The sequence below is a fragment of the Megalobrama amblycephala genome, linkage group LG16 (assembly GCF_018812025.1).
Source record: "Megalobrama amblycephala isolate DHTTF-2021 linkage group LG16, ASM1881202v1, whole genome shotgun sequence".
Classification (NCBI taxonomy): domain Eukaryota; kingdom Metazoa; phylum Chordata; class Actinopteri; order Cypriniformes; family Xenocyprididae; genus Megalobrama; species Megalobrama amblycephala.
This window is the reverse complement of record NC_063059.1, coordinates 14,826,587-14,848,301: the sequence shown is the minus strand read 5'-3', so window position 1 is coordinate 14,848,301 and position 21,715 is coordinate 14,826,587. Positions and strand designations below refer to the sequence as shown.

The 21,715-nt window shown below is 44.1% G+C and overlaps 2 protein-coding genes across 2 annotated transcripts; both read left to right on the top strand.

Moving 5' to 3' along the window:
• The first annotated feature begins 4,722 nt into the window (after positions 1-4,722).
• LOC125249569 (olfactory receptor 1-like) lies at positions 4,723-7,831 on the top strand. Its single transcript, XM_048161884.1, has one exon. The coding sequence runs from the start codon at positions 4,999-5,001 to the stop codon at positions 5,947-5,949; it is 951 nt and encodes a 316-aa protein (XP_048017841.1). The 5' UTR covers positions 4,723-4,998; the 3' UTR covers positions 5,950-7,831.
• A 4,828-nt stretch (positions 7,832-12,659) lies between these two features.
• On the top strand, positions 12,660-14,545 carry LOC125248900 (olfactory receptor 1-like). Its single transcript, XM_048161063.1, has one exon. The coding sequence runs from the start codon at positions 12,961-12,963 to the stop codon at positions 13,912-13,914; it is 954 nt and encodes a 317-aa protein (XP_048017020.1). The 5' UTR covers positions 12,660-12,960; the 3' UTR covers positions 13,915-14,545.
• The last annotated feature ends 7,170 nt before the right edge of the window (positions 14,546-21,715 follow it).

Below are 21,715 nucleotides of genomic sequence, written 5' to 3'. Positions count from 1 at the left end.
GTCTGAGTCAGGGTGGACCAGGAGAGGAGTGGTGCTGAAGGCCTTTTTGAGGATGTCGAAAGCTTCTGTGGCAGCTGGAGTCCAGGACAGAGACCTGGGTTTATTGCGGAGGAGGCTTGTGAGCGGGCTGTTGATGGAGCTGTAGTTCTGGATGAAACGTCTGTAGAAATTGGCGAAGCCGAGGAAACTTTGGATTTCATTCACTGTTGTGGGTCTGGGCCAGTTCTTAATGGCTGCCACCTTCCCCTCGTCCATCCGGATGCCACTGTGATTGATGTTATATCCAAGGAACTGCACTGAGGACTGGTGGAAGGAACATTTCTCGGCTTTAAGGAAGAGCTGGAATTCTCTCAGGCGTTGCAGGACCTCCGCAACGTGACGGCGATGGTCGGCCATGCTCCGGGAGTAGATCAAGATGTCGTCGAAGTAGACCAGCACAAACTTGTGGAGGAACTCCCAGAACACCTCATGGATGAAGTCCTGGAATACAGAGGGGCGTTGACCAGGCCATAAGGCATCACCAGATATTCGTAGTGGCCGGTGGGTGTGACGAAGGCAGTCTTCCACTTGTCCCCCTCGCATATCCGGATGAGGTTGTATGCGCTGCGGAGGTCCAACTTGGTGAACACAGTGGCACCACGGAGATGTTCCAGGGCCGCTGGGATGAGAGGAAGGGGGTACCTGAACTTGACAGTAAGTTAAGTGCCCGGTAATCAATACATGGCCGCAAGCCCCCGTCCTTTTTAGCCACAAAGAAGAAGCTGGAAGCAGCAGGGGAAGTAGATGGTCGGATATAGCCTTGAGCCAGAGCCTCCTCGATGTAATCCACCATGGCCTTCTCCTCCGGGATGGATAGGGAATAGATCTTACCCCTTGGCACTGACGCACCCAGAAGCAGGTCGATGGCACAATCGCATGGTCGGTGTGGAGGCAGCTTGGAGGCTCTCTTGGGGCAGAAAACGTTGCTGAAGGGGGCGTAACATGATGGAATGTCCACTGAGCATTTCAATAGGGGACTTTCAATGGAAGTGGTGCAGACAGGGAGAGACTTGGAACTTGGAGATTGTGGAACTGGCAGTACAGAGAAACAAGTTGGGAAAACAGGTGTCGCCCCACTTCAGGACTTCTCCCGTCTTCCAAGAGAGGATGGGGTTGTGCTGCTCCAACCACGGGCACCCTAGTATCACGTCAGCAGTGGAACCCTCCAGAACCAGCAGATGAATATCCTCAACATGAAGTAGTCCGACTTGAAGTTGCAGTGGTCCAATGCTACGACTGACATGTCTTCTACTCACAGGTTTGCCGGTTATTGAGTGGATCTGGTAGGTTGACGGCGTGTTCTTGGTCTTGAGGCCGAGCTGACAGCAGAGGGTGCCAGAGATGAAGTTTCCTGCTGACCCAGAATCGAGGAGTGCAGATACTGGAATGGAAACATCAGCAGCAGTAAGTGTTACAGTAGTGGTGAGTGGTTTCATAGTCTGGAGAGTAGAGATGATGGCACTCACCATGGGGCGTGGAGGACGTGTTGGGCATGCAGAGATTACATGCCCAGGCGAGCCACAGTACAAACATAGGTTCTGGGTCAGCCTTCTCTGCCATTCAGCGGGTGTTAGACGTGTAGATTCCACTTGCATGGGTTCGGTGGCTGGTTCTGGAGTGCTGATGGAATCTGGCCGGCAGAGGAAGGTGTTGAGCTGTGACTGACCCTGGTGCTCTTCGAGACACGACTGCATACTAATGGAAACGGATTGACAGCTGGATGAATCATTCTAGGCCGATGGTATTCTCATATGCAGTGAGATGCAACCGCACTCGAGGATCCAATCCCTGGCGATAGGAAGTTAGTAGCGCTTGTTCATTCATCCACTTCTAGCAGCGAGGGTTCTGAATTGAAGAGTATATTTGTTAACAGACATTTTCCCTTGTTTCAAATTATAGAGCTTCTCACCAATAGAAGAGTCCCATGAAGGTTTTCCAAATACTTCCTTGAAGTGATCTACGAAGCTGGAATAAGTCTGGGTTACAGGATTATTTTGGGACCAAATGGAGCCCACTGGAGAGCTCTTCCTGATAATTGTGAAATTAGAAACGCTACCTTTGAGTATTCCATGCAGTTGCATCTCCAGGGTCAGGGAGCATTGCAGGAGGAATCCGTTGCAATCCTCCACCGAACCAGAGTAGGGCACCGGTTTGACCATGGGACTGGCGTAAACTGGCGGTGAGGAAGAAGTGGCGGTGGATGCGGAAGTGATGGCTGGTGCTGGTGCTGGCACTGGCGGTGGTGGTTGAACGGAGAAAGTGCGGCGTAATGCATCCACTAATTCCTGGAATGGATCGGAGTGACTCATGCTTGTGTCCTGCTGTTAGGGTCTGGTCTTCTGTTACAATATGTACCAGTTGGAGACAGAAGATAACAGTTATGTGGTTTATTGGACACAAGCAGAGGTTACAGTGACAACAGGTGAGTAGATAGTAGGGCTGCACGATTAATCGCATGAGATTGCCATGCGTGTCTCGTCAGTAAAGCCGGTTCTGTGATTAGCTGTAAATGTCCATCACCTGCTTTCAAATGGAGCGGCACTTAATATACAGAGCCGTAGTTCGCGGACAAGCTACGCAATATCGCGTTCATAATCGCAGATGAATCGCCTTCGATTATGAACGCCATATTGCGTAGCTTGTCCGCGAACTACGGCTCTGTATATTAAGTGCCGCTCCATTTGAAAGCAGGTGATGGACATTTACCGCTAATCACAGAACCGGCTTTACTGACGAGACACGCATGACAATCTCATGCGATTAATCGTGCAGCCCTAGTAGATAGTGGTTGTAGAAGTGAATGATGAATGAATGTGTAATAATACTGTCCTTTGTGATTTGTAGGTTTGTAGCAGTAGCAGACTGGAGGCAAAGCTGGCGGTGACACTCACACACAGACTTGGAGCACAGGAGGTAGCACGGAGACACAGGAGGCAGGTAAGTAGCAATGGGAGTCCTTGATGTAAGCATAGAGGTAAGTTCCTTGATGCGAACGAGACCGAACAATGTGACTCTGTGTGTGAGTGTCTTAAATAGTGCTGGTGATGAGTGCGCTGATGAGATGCAGGTGGCGGTGATTAGTAGTCAGGGGAAGGTGTGCGCTGTGATTGGTGGATGCTGGAGCCTGGCATGTCTGTGACAGTTATAGTGTTTAAGCAATTGAGAAAAACTGTAAAACACCAACTGACAAACAAAGAAACTAATGATTGTGTAATCCTTAGAACTCAGTTGTGGATGGCTTCTAGTGGGCATGCTGTGGGTCTGCACAGGATCTGCTTGTTTATAGTGCCAATATACATAGACCAGTCATCATGTGGAAATAACAGATCCAATACTAAAATCCAAAAAGAAAATAAATAAAAATGTAAATGTGCCCTAATCTTTGATTTTGTTTTTCAATGCCAAAGGAAGGAAAAACAAGGAAGCCTGCTGAAGAAGACAAGGAGGACTGAGACAACACACACCCTATACATTTGCGTACATATATATATATATATATATATATATATATATATATATATATATATATATATATATACAGTACAGTCCAAAAGTTTGGAACCACTTAGATTTTTAATGTTTTTAAAAGAAGTTTCGTCTGCTCACCAAGGCTACATTTATTTAATTAAAAATACAGTAAAAAACAGTAATATTGTGAAATATTATTACAATTTAAAATAACTGTGTACTATTTAAATATATTTGACAAAGTAATTTATTCCTGTGATGCAAAGCTGAATTTGCAGCATCGTTACTCCAGTCTTCAGTGTCACATGATCCTTCAGAAATCATTCTAATATGCTGATTTGCTGCTCAATAAACATTTATGATTATTTTCAATGTTGAAAACAGTTGTGTACTTTTTTTTTTCAGGATTCCTTGATGAATAGAAAGTTCAAAAGAACAGCATTTATCTGAAATACAAAGCTTCTGTAGCATTATACACTACCTTTCAAAAGTTTGGGGTCAGTAAGAATTTTTATTTTTTTGAAAAGAAATTAAAGAAATGAATACTTTTATTCAGCAAGGATGCATTAAATCAATCAAAAGTGGCAGTAAAGACATTTATAATGTTACAAAAGATTAGATTTCAGATAAACACTGTTCTTTTGAACTTTCTATTCATCAAATAATCCTGAAAAAAATATTGTACACAAATATTTTGTACAATTGTACACATTAAATGTTTCTTGAGCAGCAGATCAGCATATTAGAATGATTTCTGAAGGATCATGTGACACTGAAGACTGGAGTAATGATGCTGAAAATTCAGCTTTGCCATCACAGGAATAAATTACTTTGTGAAATATATTCAAATAGAAAACAGTTATTTTAAATTGTAATAATATTTCACAATATTACTGTTTTTTACTGTATTTTTAATTAAATAAATGTAGCCTTGGTGAGCAGATGAAACTTCTTTTAAAAACATTAAAAATCTTAGTGGTTCCAAACTTTTGGACTGTACTGTGTATATATATATATATATATATATATATATATATATTATGTGTAATTTTAATATTTGCTTTTGTATGTTTTAAACACTCAACAAGAGGTTTACAAGTATTACTCAACAAGTATTACATCACTGTGTTGTCTGAAAGCTCTCAAGAGACGACTCAGAAGATATATTTGGATTCAATGATGCAGATGTCCAATGATCTTTCTGACATGAGAGAATAAGGACAAGCATTTATAATAGACTAATTTAATCCAAAGCAGCTCACAAGCGTTCAGACACTGTCATTGTTTGCTCTGGCTCTAAAACTTTTTGATTATTTAGACAAGTCTGTGATTCAAATATTATGCAGAAAGATTACATAAAGATATATTTTCAACATTTGAAAATAGATATTAAAAGTGTGAGATGACAGTTTAGTAAAGTCCATATTTTGGTTATTTCTTCATAGTAATTTATATTTTCAGCCTGTGCAAAACAACAAACGCTAAGCTGCCATGAGTTTATCCCAGAATATCTCGATTGTTCATCCAGACTTTTTCATCACTGGGCTTACAGGTACACCATACAGCACTTATTTCTATATATTCTTATTTATCATATATTTTATTTCTATAATTGGAAACTCGATAGTCCTTCTCATTATAGCTCTTCACCGGAGCCTGCACAGTCCAATGTACATTGGTGTGTTTAACTTGGCCTTGGCAGATATTGGTGAAAGTAATGCACTGATCCCTAACATGATGAAGATTTTTTTTTCGGACTCACAGTACATCTCATATAATGATTGTTTGGCAAACATGTTTTTTGTGAACTTCTTTATTACTGTGCAGACTTACACTCTTGTTGTTCTGGCATTTGATCGTTTCATTGCAATCTGTTTGCCACTAAGATATAATGCCATAGTGAATAATAAGTTCATGGCTATATTGTTTTCAGTAATATGGGCATTTAACACCTTTCTTGTAACACTGTCAACATCTTTGATGACCAGACTTTCATTCTGTAAATCCAATGTGGTAGAGAGTTGGTATTGTGACTATGGAAGATTGGTGAGGATGCCATGCAATGACAGTAGCATTAATAATGTCATAGCAATCCTCATTACCGCTTTTTTCATTGTAGCACCACCATTCATTATAGTCCTGTCATATCTGGGCATTTTTATTGCTTTATGTAAAATTACAACTTGGGAAGGACGTTTTAAAGCACTGAAGACCTGTGTTTCTCACCTTTTGGCAGTTGGATCATTCTTTCTTCCCATATTATGCAATATGATTGCTGCACCTTCTATCAATGCCAGGATCATCAGCGGATCTCTTTCATTTGCTCTTCCACCAATGCTAAATCCCATAATTTATGTTTTAAACACAGCTAAAATCAAAGACTTAATCCGAAAAGTGCTTAACAACAGATCTTCACCAATTAGAGGGAATGTTTCAAAATGACTGCAATCATTATCTATGTGTTCTTCAATCATTGTGAATTAAATTACCTAAAATTACATTTATATGTATTTCATAATATTAGATCCATTCATTTGAAAATAAAAGTGTACAAGCAGAAAATAAATTCAGTCTGCTATACTCTTAACATTTAGAGTGGACACTTTAGATATGTGTGTTGGTTAACAGCAGTGAAATATTGTTTATTTATTTATGAATGCATCCATCTGATTTCAAGTGTATGTAGTGTTCTGTTGTTCTTCTGTGTAGTTGTTCTTAGTTACTGACCCCAAGACAAAACAAACTGAATAGACAAATTATTTAAGCAAGCAATTTGAATTATTTTGTTGTTAAAATTTCTATCAGGAATAACAAAAATACCAAAGAGTAGGTTTGGTGAAGATAATGTTTTAATAACAGTTAATGAATACAATGAACAACAGCAAAAACATGGCAGAGATGATGGTAATAGAAACAGAAGAGGCAGATGTGGACAACAATGTTTTAATGTTCATTATATACTATAATCATTAAAGAAACAGGCTCGCATGCATAAACTGTTGTGTGGAGAAGGCCAGTGAAGGAATAATGCAGATTGTTTGTATACAAACCACATCCGTGGCACAACAGGGAGACCAACATAACAAACCTGAAATAATCCAGAGACCTGAAAATAATTTTAATGTCAGCCACCAAAGTGTTATTAATTTTTTCTTTGTCAATGAGGGCAAATTCAAATAAATGTATTTCTTTTTTTTTTTTTTTTTTTTTTGCTTTTTTTTTATTAACCATAACTAGTTCTCACTTTAGATTAGGTCACAGAAAATGGGAAAATGCCATTAATTAAGTGCAACCTTTATCGGACATTAATTGCATTTATATTCAGTGTTCCTTAAAATGTTTATAAATACATTAAGCACACACATACATATACAGTACATGTTGGCATATGTGGTTTACAGGGACTCTCTACAGGCAAAAGGATTTTTATACTGTACAAATTGTATATTGATTAGTGCACACTCCCCCCATATACTGTATAGTAAGAGACTAATACTAATGCAATTATTGTCCAATAAAGGTTGGTTTACAAACAAAACATTTTTACAACAATTTTTTCAATCTCAAACCTCTGGGAGTTTAATGCAGGATTCACAAAACGCTTGGTCTTAAAATATGGATCATTGCCTAGTTTATTTGGACCAGCTTGCTCCTCTGAATCTCAAACTGTAAATATGATTAATAATTGATGTTTAGGGTTAGGGTTTAAAATTCGTAGTTTTGTATGTTATGTTGTGTAACGTACTCTCTGGTCTGTATGTCTCCTGCTAACCGGCTAACTCACATTTCTGTAGTTCTGCTATTCAGATGTGGGTCCAATATTGTCTAAAAATGTGTCAATTAATGCAGCTTGTCTGTCTTATTACTTGGAGTAATGATCAAGGATAGAGCACGACTTTTTTTACAAATTGTAATGCATTATCAGTTATTCACGTTTGTGCTCGTGGGAGTTTACAACATACAAAACCAATTGTTTTTTTTTTTCCTCTCTATTCTGCTTGCCGCTTAAGAGAGTGGCGAGCAGGGAGGCGAGGCCATGGTGCGACAGCCGCTTATATAGCCCTGTCCTACATTCATTAGTCTCACTGTGTTGTGCTTGGAAAATGTCTCAGGTTACGCATATAACCATGGTTCCCTGAGAACAGAGAATGAGACATTGCGTCCTAGAACGCTAATGGGGAACGCCTTTGTGTGTACTGTTTTAGAGGTTTGTTTGGTGCTATGTCTTTTTTTATGTAGAATTTCTTCATTGTACAGCACTTCGGTCAACGCTCTGTTGCTTTAGTAGTGCTTTATAAATCAATAAACTGAAACTGAAACTGAAGCCTTAGCGGGAACCGGTGTCTGAAACTTTATCAAATCACGGCAATCATATTGGCCCGGCGACAGCCTATGACATCACTACTGGTGCGACCCGAAATGCACATAAGGGGCGCCTAGAGAACAAGTCATCCACTTATCATCTGAAGGGACTGGTCAGCAGGCGGCCCCGAGGCATGGCAGGGAGACGCAATATCTCGTTCCCTGTTCTCAGGGAACCATGGTTACATGCGTAACCTGAGATGTTCCCTTTCAAAAGGGAACTTGCATTGCATCCTACAATGCTAATGGGGAATGAAATACCCACGCCGCCATGCTGAGGGGAGTGCATGCCAAAGAATGGCTAACAAAAAACAGATGGACGATTTCAATAGAAATGTCAAAATCACTCCTCTTATGGGTTTAATAGGCTGTCAGTGACAGCATCACCACCCAAGCTATAAGCCTCAAAGAGGCCTCCAGAAACATCTAGAGGCCTACCAAGGCCGCTCAAAGGCTTGGAACCAACAACTTCAACAGAAGGGGTCCCTTTAAGGGAATGTGGCCAGGGAGCCAAAAGGAGCCCCGGCCAGTCACCTCTCAGGGGAGCATATTCTACCCTGACTACCACCAGGGAGGCCGACCTGGTCCTACTAATTAGTAACCTAGTCTGGCCAGCAACCTGTCTGTTACCAAAACAGAATCTCTAAATCACTAGCCTCCAGAGGAGGGGTCCAGAAAGAGGGACTGCAAACTGGCAGTAACTGGCAGTAACCAACTCAGACCGGACGTTGAGATGGGCATCCTGGGGAGCAGGACTCGGCATAGTGCTTTGAACCCTTGCAATCGAGGGGAGTTACTCTACTCAACCTAGGATCTACAGAGCACTTCTTAATGAGCACTCTGAAGGCTGAGTACTCTAAATAGGGTCCCTAAAGAGAGACGTACCTCCAGCTCCAACAGGAGCTGATTGATCAAGGGAGTTCTTGCTAAAAAAGAACCCTTTAAACCTCAATGACCAACTCAGGGGCGAGGTCCTCAGCCTTAAATACTGATCTTCCAGGGAGGAGACCTTCAACCTTAAGATCAGACCTCGGGAGCGCAGTACTCTAAAGAATGACCCTCAATTCGAGAGGAGTACCCACAAGACTCAACCGAGATGAGTATTGACCAAGCTCAATGCAAGTACCAGGGAGGCTCCTAAAGAGCCTACACTCTGATATAACTCTAGGGAGTCAGAATACTATCTTAGCTGGAAGTGCTAAGGACCTACTCGACCCAGATGATCTCCTTCAAGGTGGCCTGCTCAAGGGCCAAATACTTGGTAATGATCTAGAACTCCAGGGCTAGTATCAGGGAGGCTCCAATGGAGCCTGAGCTACCTCATTACCTTCTGCTCAGTTCTAGGGAACTAGAACCCTCAGGAACCTAGCTCAACCCAGAGGATCGCTTTCAAGGTGACCCAAGGAGGGCCAACTACTTGGTAGCAAATCTAACTCCAGCAGAGATAGCCACTAGAGGTATGCAGGCTTGGAATACTCGTTTGCATTGCCATAATGAGCCGTGTACTCAGCATATCGTTTTCTACCCATAAAGCAAGGGGAGTACAAAACTGTGCGACAGGGCTGATGAGGAGGCCTCAGTCAGGGCGTACTACTCTAGCATAACATGGCCACAGGCCCGAGGCTAATGCTTGAGCTTTAAGGGAGCGTGCTCAACTCGTCCTGAAAGAGGCAGTACTCGACACACTCAACCTGAGCATCACTGGTGTTGGGCACATATGTGGCACAGAGCTCTTTTCAGCTCAACCTAGATACATTGAGGAGGCCGTAAGGCCTTCCACTCACATTAATAGCCTAATGCAGAAGGCAGGCCCTGGCCGGGGACGACTCTCACAAAGAGAGGAGGCGTACTAGGATCACTAGCTGCTAGTCTTAAGCTGGAGAGGCTCTCCTAGGAGTAGCCTACTCCAGGCTACTGCATGCTAGGAGGTGGAAAGCTACAGCTAAACCGCCTCTGTCAAAAAAGACGTATTCCTGAGTACAAGCCTAGGCCAAATATCGGGGCGGCCCAAAAAAAGGGCTGGCATACATGCACTCATGACCTTCCTGGAGCTCAATAAAGCGGAGACTTTATTTTTAGCGAACACTTGACATATCAACTACCTGAAGCTCAGATGAGCAGCGGCCTAAAAAAACAACTCTCAGATCGAAAGGAGACCATGCCATTCACTACAGGTGATATTTCATTCTTAATGCTTCCCACTATTAAGACCTCATAAAGAAAAGAGGCACATAGTAAGGGTGCCATGATAACCTTTCCTAATAATGGGAGCTCCAGGGCCCCAGTTTAAATGCCCCACTACAAAAAAAAACATAGAATAACATATCCCCTTATTCCTTTCTACAGGGAGCTGAGGTCACTAAATTTGCAATGGCTCTCACAGAGGGAGAGGTAACCTAAATCTCAACCTGAGACATCAAAGAGCAGAGGCCTAAATGTAAAAGTGGCCTGCCATACTCTACAGTCTGAAATGATGCGCTCACTAACAAGCTTTGTGCTGGATCAACAGACGGGTCCAAAAAGATGGAACCAACACATCATTAGTCCAACCTCAGGCCTGGTGTGAAGCGCCTGGGATATAAAAGAATAAAAGCCCCACTATTATTCCTTTCTATAGGGAGCTGAGGTCACTAAATGTAAAATGGTTCTCACGCCAGAAAGGCAACCTGCAAAGCTCAACCTGTAACCACAGTAAATGGAGGCCTAAATGTAGATGAGGCCTGCTATACTGCTGTAGACTGAAAGGATGCACTCAATACCAAGCCCTTATTCCGGTCCAACAGTAGGGTTAATAATAATGTAACAGAACCCAACATCAGTCCATTCTCAGGCCTGATAAAAAGCACCTCATGTGAATAAACACTCCCTTTATTCCTCGCCATAGGGAGCTGAGGTCACTGAAAATATAACAATTCTCACCAACGGTGAGGCGACCTACAAAGCTCAACCTGTGAAAACAGAAAGCGGAGGCCTTAACATAAATGAGGCCCACCATACTGCTGTAAACTGAAAGGAATAAACACTTACTAACAAGCCCTGCGCTGGACCAACAGAAGGGTTCTAATAATGGAGCAGTCTCATCATCAACCCAGCCTCAAGCCTGATATAAACAGTGTTTTAGGGTGCACACAGACACACGAGTCAAGTGTGTTACCAGGTAACCATACATGGATGTGCACACTGACTGAAACGTCTGTAAACAGCCGTTCTTACCTTTGAATAGCGCTTCAAACAAAACAGTCCCTGAAAGACGAAAGAGGATGACTTGTTTCGGGTCGCAATAGTAGTGACATCATAGGCTGTTGCCGGCCTATACGATTGCTATGATTTAATAGCGTTTCAGACACCAGTTCCCGCTAAGGCATTCCCCATTAGCATTCTAGGATGCAATGCGAGTTCCCTTTCGAAAGGGAACTGCAACATCAAAAAGAGAGAGAGAGAGAGAGAGAGAGAGAGAAATTAGTAAATGAATGGGCATCGATATCGGCGATAACTAGATAAAAGTTTAAAAAATCCCTAAGTATCACCTATTAGACATCCAATCTTATATTCATTTGACTCAATAGAAAGATCATCCATATACAAATTAAAAAGAAGAGGTGACAATATTCCCCCTTGCCGAACTCCATTTGTCATATAAGAGTGTCAAAACATTCCTACCCCATCTGACTTGTATGGATTGATGTATATACCAGTAATGTAAAATCCTAATCAGATAAGGGGGTAACCCCTCTTTCTTGTAGCTTTATAAATAGTTTCACATAATTAATACGATTAAATGCCTTAGAAGCATCCAAAAAACACATAAATACTGTTGAATTGTGCCTAATACTAACCATTTCCTTTAATGAATATATGTATAAATCAGTGCCATGCAAACTTTTAAAACCAAACTCATTATCCGTAGTTATTAAATATTCTTTAAGCCTAACCATAAGGATACGCTCCAATACTTTTGAAATTATACTTGCTAAGCCAATTGGCCTTTAATTTTATATACTAGATATCTTACCGGTTTTATTTGGCACTAATATAACTTTTACATAGATTCAGGTAATACACTGTGTATTAGAAATCCTGTAAAACACAAAGCTAGTAACACTAATAATTTTTGACTAGCATGCTTTAGATGTTTTGCTGCTATTAGATCAGGGCAACATGCTTTATTTTTAACTGCTAATTTCTCAATAGCGTAACTGACCTCAGCAGGTCTAATAATCATACCATTATCATTTGGAACATGACTAACTTCAAATTCCTGTCTCTCTATACAGTTAAAAATATCCCGATAATATTTGCTCCACAATTTAACAATATTCTCAGCACCAACAATATGATCTATACTAGTTGGCAATGGTATTTTACTATTATTAATAGCCTTAACTTCTTTCCAGAATTCATATGCATTATTTTGCTGAAATTTCTTGGTCATTGAGTTTGCTCTCATGGTTGCCTCATTTCTTTTAATAAACCATACAGCATATTTAAATTTAACATTTGACACTTTCATTTTCTCGTATTCTGGGCCATATCTCACTTTACCTGTTATGACCCAGTTTTTAAAAGCATCTCTTGCAGTTCAGAGACATACTGAACTTAAAACAATGTGAACTAATGAGAACACAAAGGGGAATTTTGTGGCAAGTGAACAAAATGATTATCAAAACTAAAGCTGTGCCCAGAACATTTACTTCAATATACAGTACAATACAATATTACATCACTGTGTTGTCTGTAAGCTCTCAAGAGATGCATCAGTAGATATATTTGGATTCAATGACGCAGATGTCCAATGATCTTTGCGACATGAGAGAATGAAGACGAGCATTTATAATGGATTAATTTAATTCAAAGCAGCTCACAAGCATTCAGACGTGGTCATTGTTTGCTCTGGCTCTAAAACTTTTAGATTATTTAGACAAGTCTGTGATTCAAATAATATGCAGAAAGTTTACATGAAGATATATTTCCAACATTTGAAAATAGATATTAAAAGTGTGAGATGACAGTTTAGTAAAGTCCATATTTTGGTTATTTCTTCATAGTAATTTATATTTTAAGCCTGTGCAAAACAACAAACGCTAAGCTGCCATGAGTTTATCCCAGAATATCTCGATTGTTCATCCAGAATACTTTTTCATCACTGGGCTTACAGATGCACCGTACAGCACTTATTTCTATATATTCTTATTTATCATATATTTTATTTCTGTAATTGGTAACTCGATAGTCCTTCTCATTATAGCTCTTCACCGGAGCCTGCACAGTCCAATGTACATTGGTGTGTTTAACTTGGCCTTGGCAGATATTGGTGAAACTAATGCACTGATCCCTAACATGATCAAGCTTTTTGTTTTTGAGTCACAGTACATCTCATACAATGCTTGTTTGGCAAACATGTTTTTTGTGAACGTCTTTATTACTGTGCAGACTTACACTCTTGTTGTTCTGGCATTTGATCGTTTCATTGCAATCTGTTTGCCACTAAGATATAATGCCATAGTGAACAATAAGTTCATGGCTATATTGTTTTCAGTAATATGGGCATTTAACACCTTTCTTGTAACACTGTCAACATCTTTGATAACCAGACTTTCATTCTGTAAATCCAACGTGATAGAGAGTTGGTATTGTGACTATGACAGATTGGTGAGGATGCCATGCAATGACAGTAGCATTAATAATGTTATAGTAATCCTCATTCAAGCTTTTTTCCTTGTAGCACCACCCTTCATTATAGTCCTGTCATATCTGGGCATTTTTATTGCTTTATGTAAAATTACAACTTGGGAAGGACGTTTTAAAGCACTGAAGACCTGTGTTTCTCACCTTTTGGTAGTTGGATCATTCTTTCTTCCCATAATATCCAATATTGTTTCTGCATCTACTGCTAATGCCAAGATCATCGGCGGAACTCTTTCATTAACTCTTCCACCAATGCTAAATCCCATCATTTATGTTTTAACCACAGCTAAAATCAAAGACTTAATCCGAAAAATGCTTAACAACAGATCTGCACAAATTAGAGTGAATGTTTCAAAATGACTGTAATGATTGTCTATGTGATCCTAAATCACTGTGAATTAAATGATCTAAAATTACAACAATATGTACTTTAGATCAATTAAGTGGAAAATAAAACTGTACAAGCAGAAAATAAACATGTAGAGTGGACACATTACACGTGTGTGTTGGTTAACAGCAGTAAAATGATGTTTATTTATTTATGAATGCATCCATCTGATTTCAAGTGTGTGTAGTGTATGTGTTTGTTCTTAGTTACTGACCCCAAGACAAAACAAACTGAAAAGACAAAATATTTAAGCAGGAAATTTGAATTATTTTATTGTTAAAATTTCTATCAGGAATAACAGAAATACCAAAGAGCAGGTTTGGTAAAGACAATGTTTTAATAACAGTTAATAAATACAATGAACAACAGCAAAAACATGGCAGAGATGATGGTAATAAAAACAGAAGAGGCAGATGTGGACAGCAATGCTTCAATGTTCAGTATTTACTATAATCATTAAAGAAACAGGATCGCATGCACAAACTGTTGTGGGGAGTGAAGGAGTCACCGTGAAGGAATAATGCAGATTGTCTGTATAATCCAGACACTTGAAAATAATTTTAATGTCAGCCACCAAAGTGTTATTATTATTTATTTTTTTTCAGTGTCATTGAGGGTGTAACGAAGCGGGACTCAGGCAGAGATCCATGTGCAAGCTTTTATTCAAAGTGAGCATAGTCGTACAGGCTGGGTCGATCAGGGGCAAACAGGAACAGCAAGGAACAGGCAGAATCGTAGTCAGGGTACAGGCAGTAGATCGAGGCAGGCGGATATCATACACAGAACGGTATACCAGGCAAGGTCAGGACAGGCAGCAACGGGTCAAGAAACAGGAACAGGCAGCAACGGTAACAGACAGGCAGACAGGAATATAAACGCTCGGAGATGATACACTGGGTAATCAAGACTTCGCGGTGAGGTGGTGTGTGTGTGAGTCCTTTATAGTCCAGGTAATGTGTGGCAGCTGGGTGTGGTGATTAGTGTGGAGTGATTGTGAAGTGAGTGCAGGTGAAGAGCAATGGAGGATCATGGGAAATGTAGTCCGGGATGTGACAGGAACAGACGTGATCGTGACATAACGCCCCCTCCCGGAAGGCGCGTCCTCGCGGCGTAGATGACACCAATAGGGAGGGGGGGTGGGTGCATTGGAGCTCTAGTGGCGGACAGGAACGGAGTCTCCAATGCAGGTTCCCGGGCTGCCATGGCGGGTCAGGTGTTACGGGCAGCCATGGCGGGTCAGGTGCCCCGGGCAGCCATGGTGAGTCCGGAGTGTCAGAAGGCCATGGGGGATCAGGTGGCTTGGGTAACCTCGGCAGGTCAGGTGACTTGAGCAACCACGGGAGGTCAGGCGGGTCAGGTGGCTTGGGCAGCCACAGCAGGTCAGGTGGCTCAGGCAGCCACGGCAGGTCAGGTGGCTTGGGCAGCCACGGCGAGACAGAGTCCGTGAATGACCACGGCGGGTCAGAGTTCATTAATGGCCAAAATAGTTCAAAGGCCGATGACGGCAGTGGCCGAGCAGGGTCCCCACCCACAAGCTTCCCACCCCTAGGTATACTGCCCCCCCCCAAAAAGTTCTTGGGGAAATCCACAGAGGCCCTGGCGGGTTCATGGGCAAGGAGCTCGGGTGGCGCTGGCAGGGTAAGGAGCTTGGGTGGTGCTGGCAGAGCAAGGAGTTCAGGTGGCGCTGGCAGAGCAAGGCGTTTGGGCGACGCCAGCAAGGCAAGAAGCACAGGTGGCGCAGGCAGGGCAAGAAGCACAGGTGGCGCAGGCAGGGCAAGAAGCACAGGTGGCGCAGGCAAGGCAAGAAGCACAGGTGGCGCAGGCAGGGCAAGAAGCACAGGTGGCGCAGGCAGGGCAAGGAGCACAGGTGGCGCCGGCAGGGCAAGAAGCACAGGTGGCGCCGGCAGGGCAAGAGCAGGAGAGACCTCTGGAGTGGTCTCCAGGCCCACAGCGGCCTCTTGAAGGGCGTCCGCATCTTGAGGAGAGGAGGATGCCTTTCTCCTCCTCCTCCTCCTCCTTTTCTGAGGGTGAGGCGATGGTTCACTGGTTGGAGCGGGTTCTGGAGCGGACTCAGTGGTGGCCATCTTGCCCGTGAGCACTGGCAAAGCAGCCCTTTTGTCCTTCGCGTCCAGGGCGTCTGAGTGCGTCGCAACCAGTGAACATGAGTCCATAGTAACCGGCGAACTTGAGAGCGTTGAAACAGACGAAGTTGAGAGCGTTGAAACAGACGAAGTTGAGAGCGTTGAAACAGACGAAGTTGAGAGCGTTGAAACAGACGAAGTTGAGAGCGTTGAAACAGACGAAGTTGAGAGCGTTGAAACAGACGAAGTTGAGAGCGTAGCGGCCGCCGGGCTTAAGTGCGAAGCGACCGCCGGCTTGAGTGCGAAGCGGCCACCGGGCTTGAGAGCAAAGCGGCCACCGGGCTTGAGTGCGAAGCGGCCACCGGGCTTGAGAGCGAAGCGGCCAGCTGACTTGAGTGCGAAGCGGCCACCGGGCTTGAGTGCGAAGCGGCCACCGGGCTTGAGAGCGAAGCGGCCGGCTGACTTGAGTGCGAAGCGGCCGGCTGGCTTGAGAGCGAAGCGGCCGGCTGGCTTGAGAGTTTCGGAATGCCAGCTGCTCGTGCTGTAGTCAGTGGAGGATCATTCGTGCTGGATCGCAATCCTCTCCGCTCTCGGGCAGGACCAGCGACGTGACGTGACTCTGGGCGATCAGCGGAGACATGACGTGACTCTGGGCGATCAGCGGAGACGTGACGTGACTCTGGGCGATCAGCGGAGACGTGACGTTGCTCTGGGCGATCAGCGGAGACGTTGACTGGTGTTGCTGTTATGGGAGCCGCCATCTTGTGAGTGTCCTTTGGCGCGGCAGCCATTACATGATTAAGCGAGGTGTCGCATTCCTCCGCGACACCCACAGTAAACAGAGAGCCAACAGTCAATAAAGCATAGTCTATGAAGCTGCTAAGTGACGAACGCGGTCCCTCTCGTCTTAATTTATTCTGGAGAGGCTGGTTGACGCCATCACAAAAAAAGTCAATCAGTGCACAGTCCGGAAGATCAGAGAGGTAAGCAATGTCTAGATATTCCTGCACATATTCCTCTAACGAACGCGTGCCCTGCGTACTCCATAATAATAGTTGCATAATGTCCATACCGTGCAAATGCTCTCTGGGAAAGCTGCTGGATCGTGGTGGCGGCGAAGTCTTCTGTAACGAAGCGGGACTCAGGCAGAGATCCATGTGCAAGCTTTTATTCAAAGTGAGCATAGTCGTACAGGCTGGGTCGATCAGGGGCAAACAGGAACAGCAAGGAACAGGCAGAATCGTAGTCAGGGTACAGGCAGTAGATCGAGGCAAGCGGATATCATACACAGAACGGTATACCAGGCAAGGGTCAGGACAGGCAGCAACGGGTCAAGAAACAGGAACAGGCAGCAACGGTAACAGACAGGCAGACAGGAATATAAACGCTCGGAGATGATACACTGGGTAATCAAGACTTCGCGGTGAGGTGGTGTGTGTGAGTCCTTTATAGTCCAGGTAATGTGTGGCAGCTGGGTGTGGTGATTAGTGTGGAGTGATTGTGAAGTGAGTGCAGGTGAAGAGCAATGGAGGATCATGGGAAATGTAGTCCGGGATGTGACAGGAACAGACGTGATCGTGACAGAGGGAAAATTCAAATAAATGTATTTCACTTTTTTTTTCCTTTCTTTTTTATTTTTTTATTTTTGCAAAAATGTCAAGTTATGGGTAACACTTTATAATACAGTGATAAAGTAATAATTTTTTTGATATCATTTGCAAACTATTTATAGTTAGTTTATAGTTAATATATTGTCTCTACTCTCTACATTGTAGTGTATTAATAATTAACTATATTAATTAATTAATGTAGTTAATATAGGCTATATTCTTTAATTCATGGTCACTGTAATTAACCAAACTATTATTGTTTAATTAGGTCATATGTGAAGAGTTAGATGTTTTATATGATTTGTTAACAATATTAACCGTAACTAGTTCTCACTTTAGATTAGGTCACAGAAAATGGGAAAATGCCATTAATTAAGTGTAACCTTTATTGGACATTAATTGCATTTATATTCAGTGTTCCGTAAAATGTTTATAAATGCATTAAGAACACATACATATACAGGACATGTTGGCATATGTGGTTTACAGGGACTCTCTATAGGGAAAATGGTTTTTATACTGTACAAATTGTATATTGATTAGTGCACACTCCCCCCCATACTGTATAGTAAGGAATAAGTAATACTAATGCAATTAATGTCCAATAAAGGTTGGTTTAAAGCACTTAATTAATGACATTTCCCCTTTTTCTTGTCACAGACACGCCAGGCTCCAACATCAACCAATCGCAACGCACTCCCTCTCCTGAATACTAATCACTCACACCTGCACGCAATCACATCATCAATCAACCCACACATAAAAGACACTCACACACAGTCACTCACCATCCGGTCTCGTTCGCAACTAAGGACTTATCCTGAATGCTTACCTCGAGGACTTACCTGTCTCCTGTCTCCTGTGTTCCCAAGTTACCTCTGCTTGTGTCCAATAACTAAATTGTGATCTTCTGTCTCCGAGCCATCTGTACTGTAACAGAAGACCGGACCAACACCGTAGACGCAAGTATGAGTCAACCCGATCCATTCCAAGACCTGGTCGATGCATTACGTCGAACACTCACCGTGCATCCAGCGACCACTCCGACGCCACCCGCCATCACTCCTTCTCCACTGTTGTATGCCAGTCCCATGGCCAAACCGGTACTCTGGTTCGGCGGAGGATTGCAACGGATTCCTCCTCCAATGCTCGCTGGTCCTGGAGATGCAACCGCACATGTTTCCCACCGAGCAATCTAAAGTTGCTTTTATCATATCGCAGCTGAGCAGCAAAGCACTTCAATGGGCCGATTCCTTCTGGTCCCAAAATCATCCAGCTATCCAGTCCTATTCCAGCTTCGTCGGTCATTTCAAAGAGGTGTTCGGAAAGTCCTCCTGGGATTCTTCTATCGGTGAGAAGCTTTATAATCTAAAGCAAGGAAAGATGTCTGTTAACGAATATGCTCTTCAATTCAGGACACTGAATTGTGCAAAAGGAGCACGAAAAGTGCTCACCACCACTCCTCTTCTGGTTCCTGGTTTTCTCTCCTTCTGCTGCCCGTTCCCAACTGTCCATGGTCACACCTAGGAGTAGACTTCATTACGGATCTTCCTGCTTCCAATGACTGTACGTGTATATTTGTGGTAGTGGACAGATTTTCTAAATCTTGTCATCTGATTCCTTTGAAGGGACTACCTAACTGCTATGGAGACTGCTGAACTGATGTTCAACCACATCTTCCGCTACTTCGGAATCCCCAATGTCATTGTTTCCGACCGAGGACCTCAGTTCATTTCAAGAGTCTGGAAGGCTTTCTTCTCACTCCTAGGTGTGGCCGTCAGTCTATCTTCGGGATACCATCCTCAGATGAACGGGCAGATGGAAAGGAAGATCCAGGAGATTGGTCGCTACCTCCGTACTTTTTGTCATGGCCACCAGGACTCTTGGAGCCAGTACCTGGGTTGGGCCGAGTACGCACAGAACTCCCTACGCCAACCATCCAACGGTCTTACACCTTTCCAGTGCGTGCACGGATACCAACCCCCACTGTTCCCCTGGTCATGGGAACCATCGAATGTACCAGCGGTCGACTACTGGTTCCGAGAGAGCGAGAGGGTCTGGGACTCAGCACATCACCAGCTTCAACGTGCCCTTTGTCGGCGTAGACTGACAGCCGACCTTCATCGCTCCGAAGCTCCCGTCTACCAACCTGGACAGAAGGTCTGGCTGTCCACCAGGGACATCCGTCTATGCCAACCATGCCGTAAGCTGAGTCCCAGGTTCATTGGCCCATTCACCATCCTTGAGCAGATCAACCCGGTCACCTACAAACTCCAACTACCACCTGAGTATCGCATTCACCCAACATTCCACGTGTCACTTCTGTTACGTCCCAGAGTGTTTTGGTGTCACACTGTCATATCCCTGTGTGTGTCCTGTGCTGTGTTGTGCTCTATTTCTCTCCCTCACTCTCTTACTCAGGTTAATTGCCACCAGCTGCAACTCGTTGTGAGCATGCCTGAGTCTGAGCAGAGCTGTATATATGGTGCATTCTGAAGATCCTGTGCTGAGCAACACTTCTCCCCAGCCTCAGAGTGGAAATTGAATTGTCTGCCTGTGTATACTGTGTGTGACTGAGTGCTAACAGTTTTGAGTTAGGTGTGGGCCTATACTTTTGCTGTGTGCTAGCATCATTCTTTAGCCTGCTTTCAGGTCTATCCATGTGTGGGTAACTAGAAGGTATTGTATCATTTAACTCTTAATTATTATTGGGTTACCTGGGAATCGTAGGGAGAGAGTGCCTTTTTATTTTTGTGTACAATTGTTTTCTCCTGTTTATTGTTTAAAGAGGGAGCTCAGGGAAGTTTGTGTTGTTGTTTTTCATCTTTGTTTTTGAGCAGGGTAAGTAGATTCTTTAAACCTTAGTTAGCTCCAGTTGTTACGGTGGTATCCCAGAGAAGACGATGAAGGCAGGAGTAGGAACAATAACGTAGTTTAATAAAGCAGTCAGGATACACGGAAACACTTGTAACATAAAACAATACCGGACACTGGACTGAAGACAGGGAGGAACTTAAGTACACACACTAATAAGAAACAGCTGGGGATGAAATCAGTGTCCATGGTGAATAATGAGTGATAGATGTATAGATGTGAATAGATGGAGGGCGGAGTCCAGATGCTGAAGGGCGGACTGAAGGCATCTGGGGGATGACCGACGGAGACTCGGCAGGTGGATTCTGGTGCGCAGACGGAGAGCTGGCGAACTCCCGCAACGTCGCTGGCCTAGGAGACTGCGGCGATGTACAGGCGACGATCAGCGGAGGTGTAGCTGGAGATCCCGAGGGCTGCGGTGACGTCGGCTCGACCGAGGATAGAGGCGACTCCGAGGGGAAGGAGGAGCCCTCTGTAGCCGAAGGGGTGGAGGGACGGAGAGTCCTCGACGTCTCGAAAGTCCGTGGTGGAAGAGGAGGGACGACTGACCAAGGGGGAGCCGGCCGGATGAGGGAGGCCGGAGGAGCCGTCAGTCGGAGGGTCTCCGGCGGAACCGTAGCTGGGAGGAGCCTGGACAGAGCCGGCAGGTCGACGGGCCGAGATGGAGCGTAGAGGACGGCAGCTGGAGGCAGAGCCACCGGAACCTCTGGCTTATGTGCTGCTGGTGGGAGTGTGACCTGCGGCTCGACGTCACAGGGGTTCCCCGGAGACGGCGCAGGGCAGACGATATCCAGCAGCGATGGTGTAGGAGGACTGGCTGAGCGAACAGTAGATGGAAAATCTGTAAATAGAGCACAGTCCATAATAATGTCTCTGGTAAGTAACGAGGATGAAGATGACTCATCGCTGAAGTCAATCAGCCAGTCCTCCCTCTCCGTAGTCGAATCTCCCTCGTCCGCAGATGTCGTGGGCTCACACCCCTGGTCAGACGTCTGGTGGAGTTCCACTTCCTGGGCGCTGGTCACCTCTGTCCTCGGGGTCTCGGGATCTGGCTGACCTGTAGCTGCCGGTGGTAACTCTCCGTCTGCGGGGGGCTCGCACGAGTACTCCGCGGTCCGTGGGGAAAGTACGGGCTCTGGGTCTGGCTGTGCTCTGGATCGGGGACGAACGCTCTCCAGACACCTGATGATGGCTTCCATCCAGCTGAG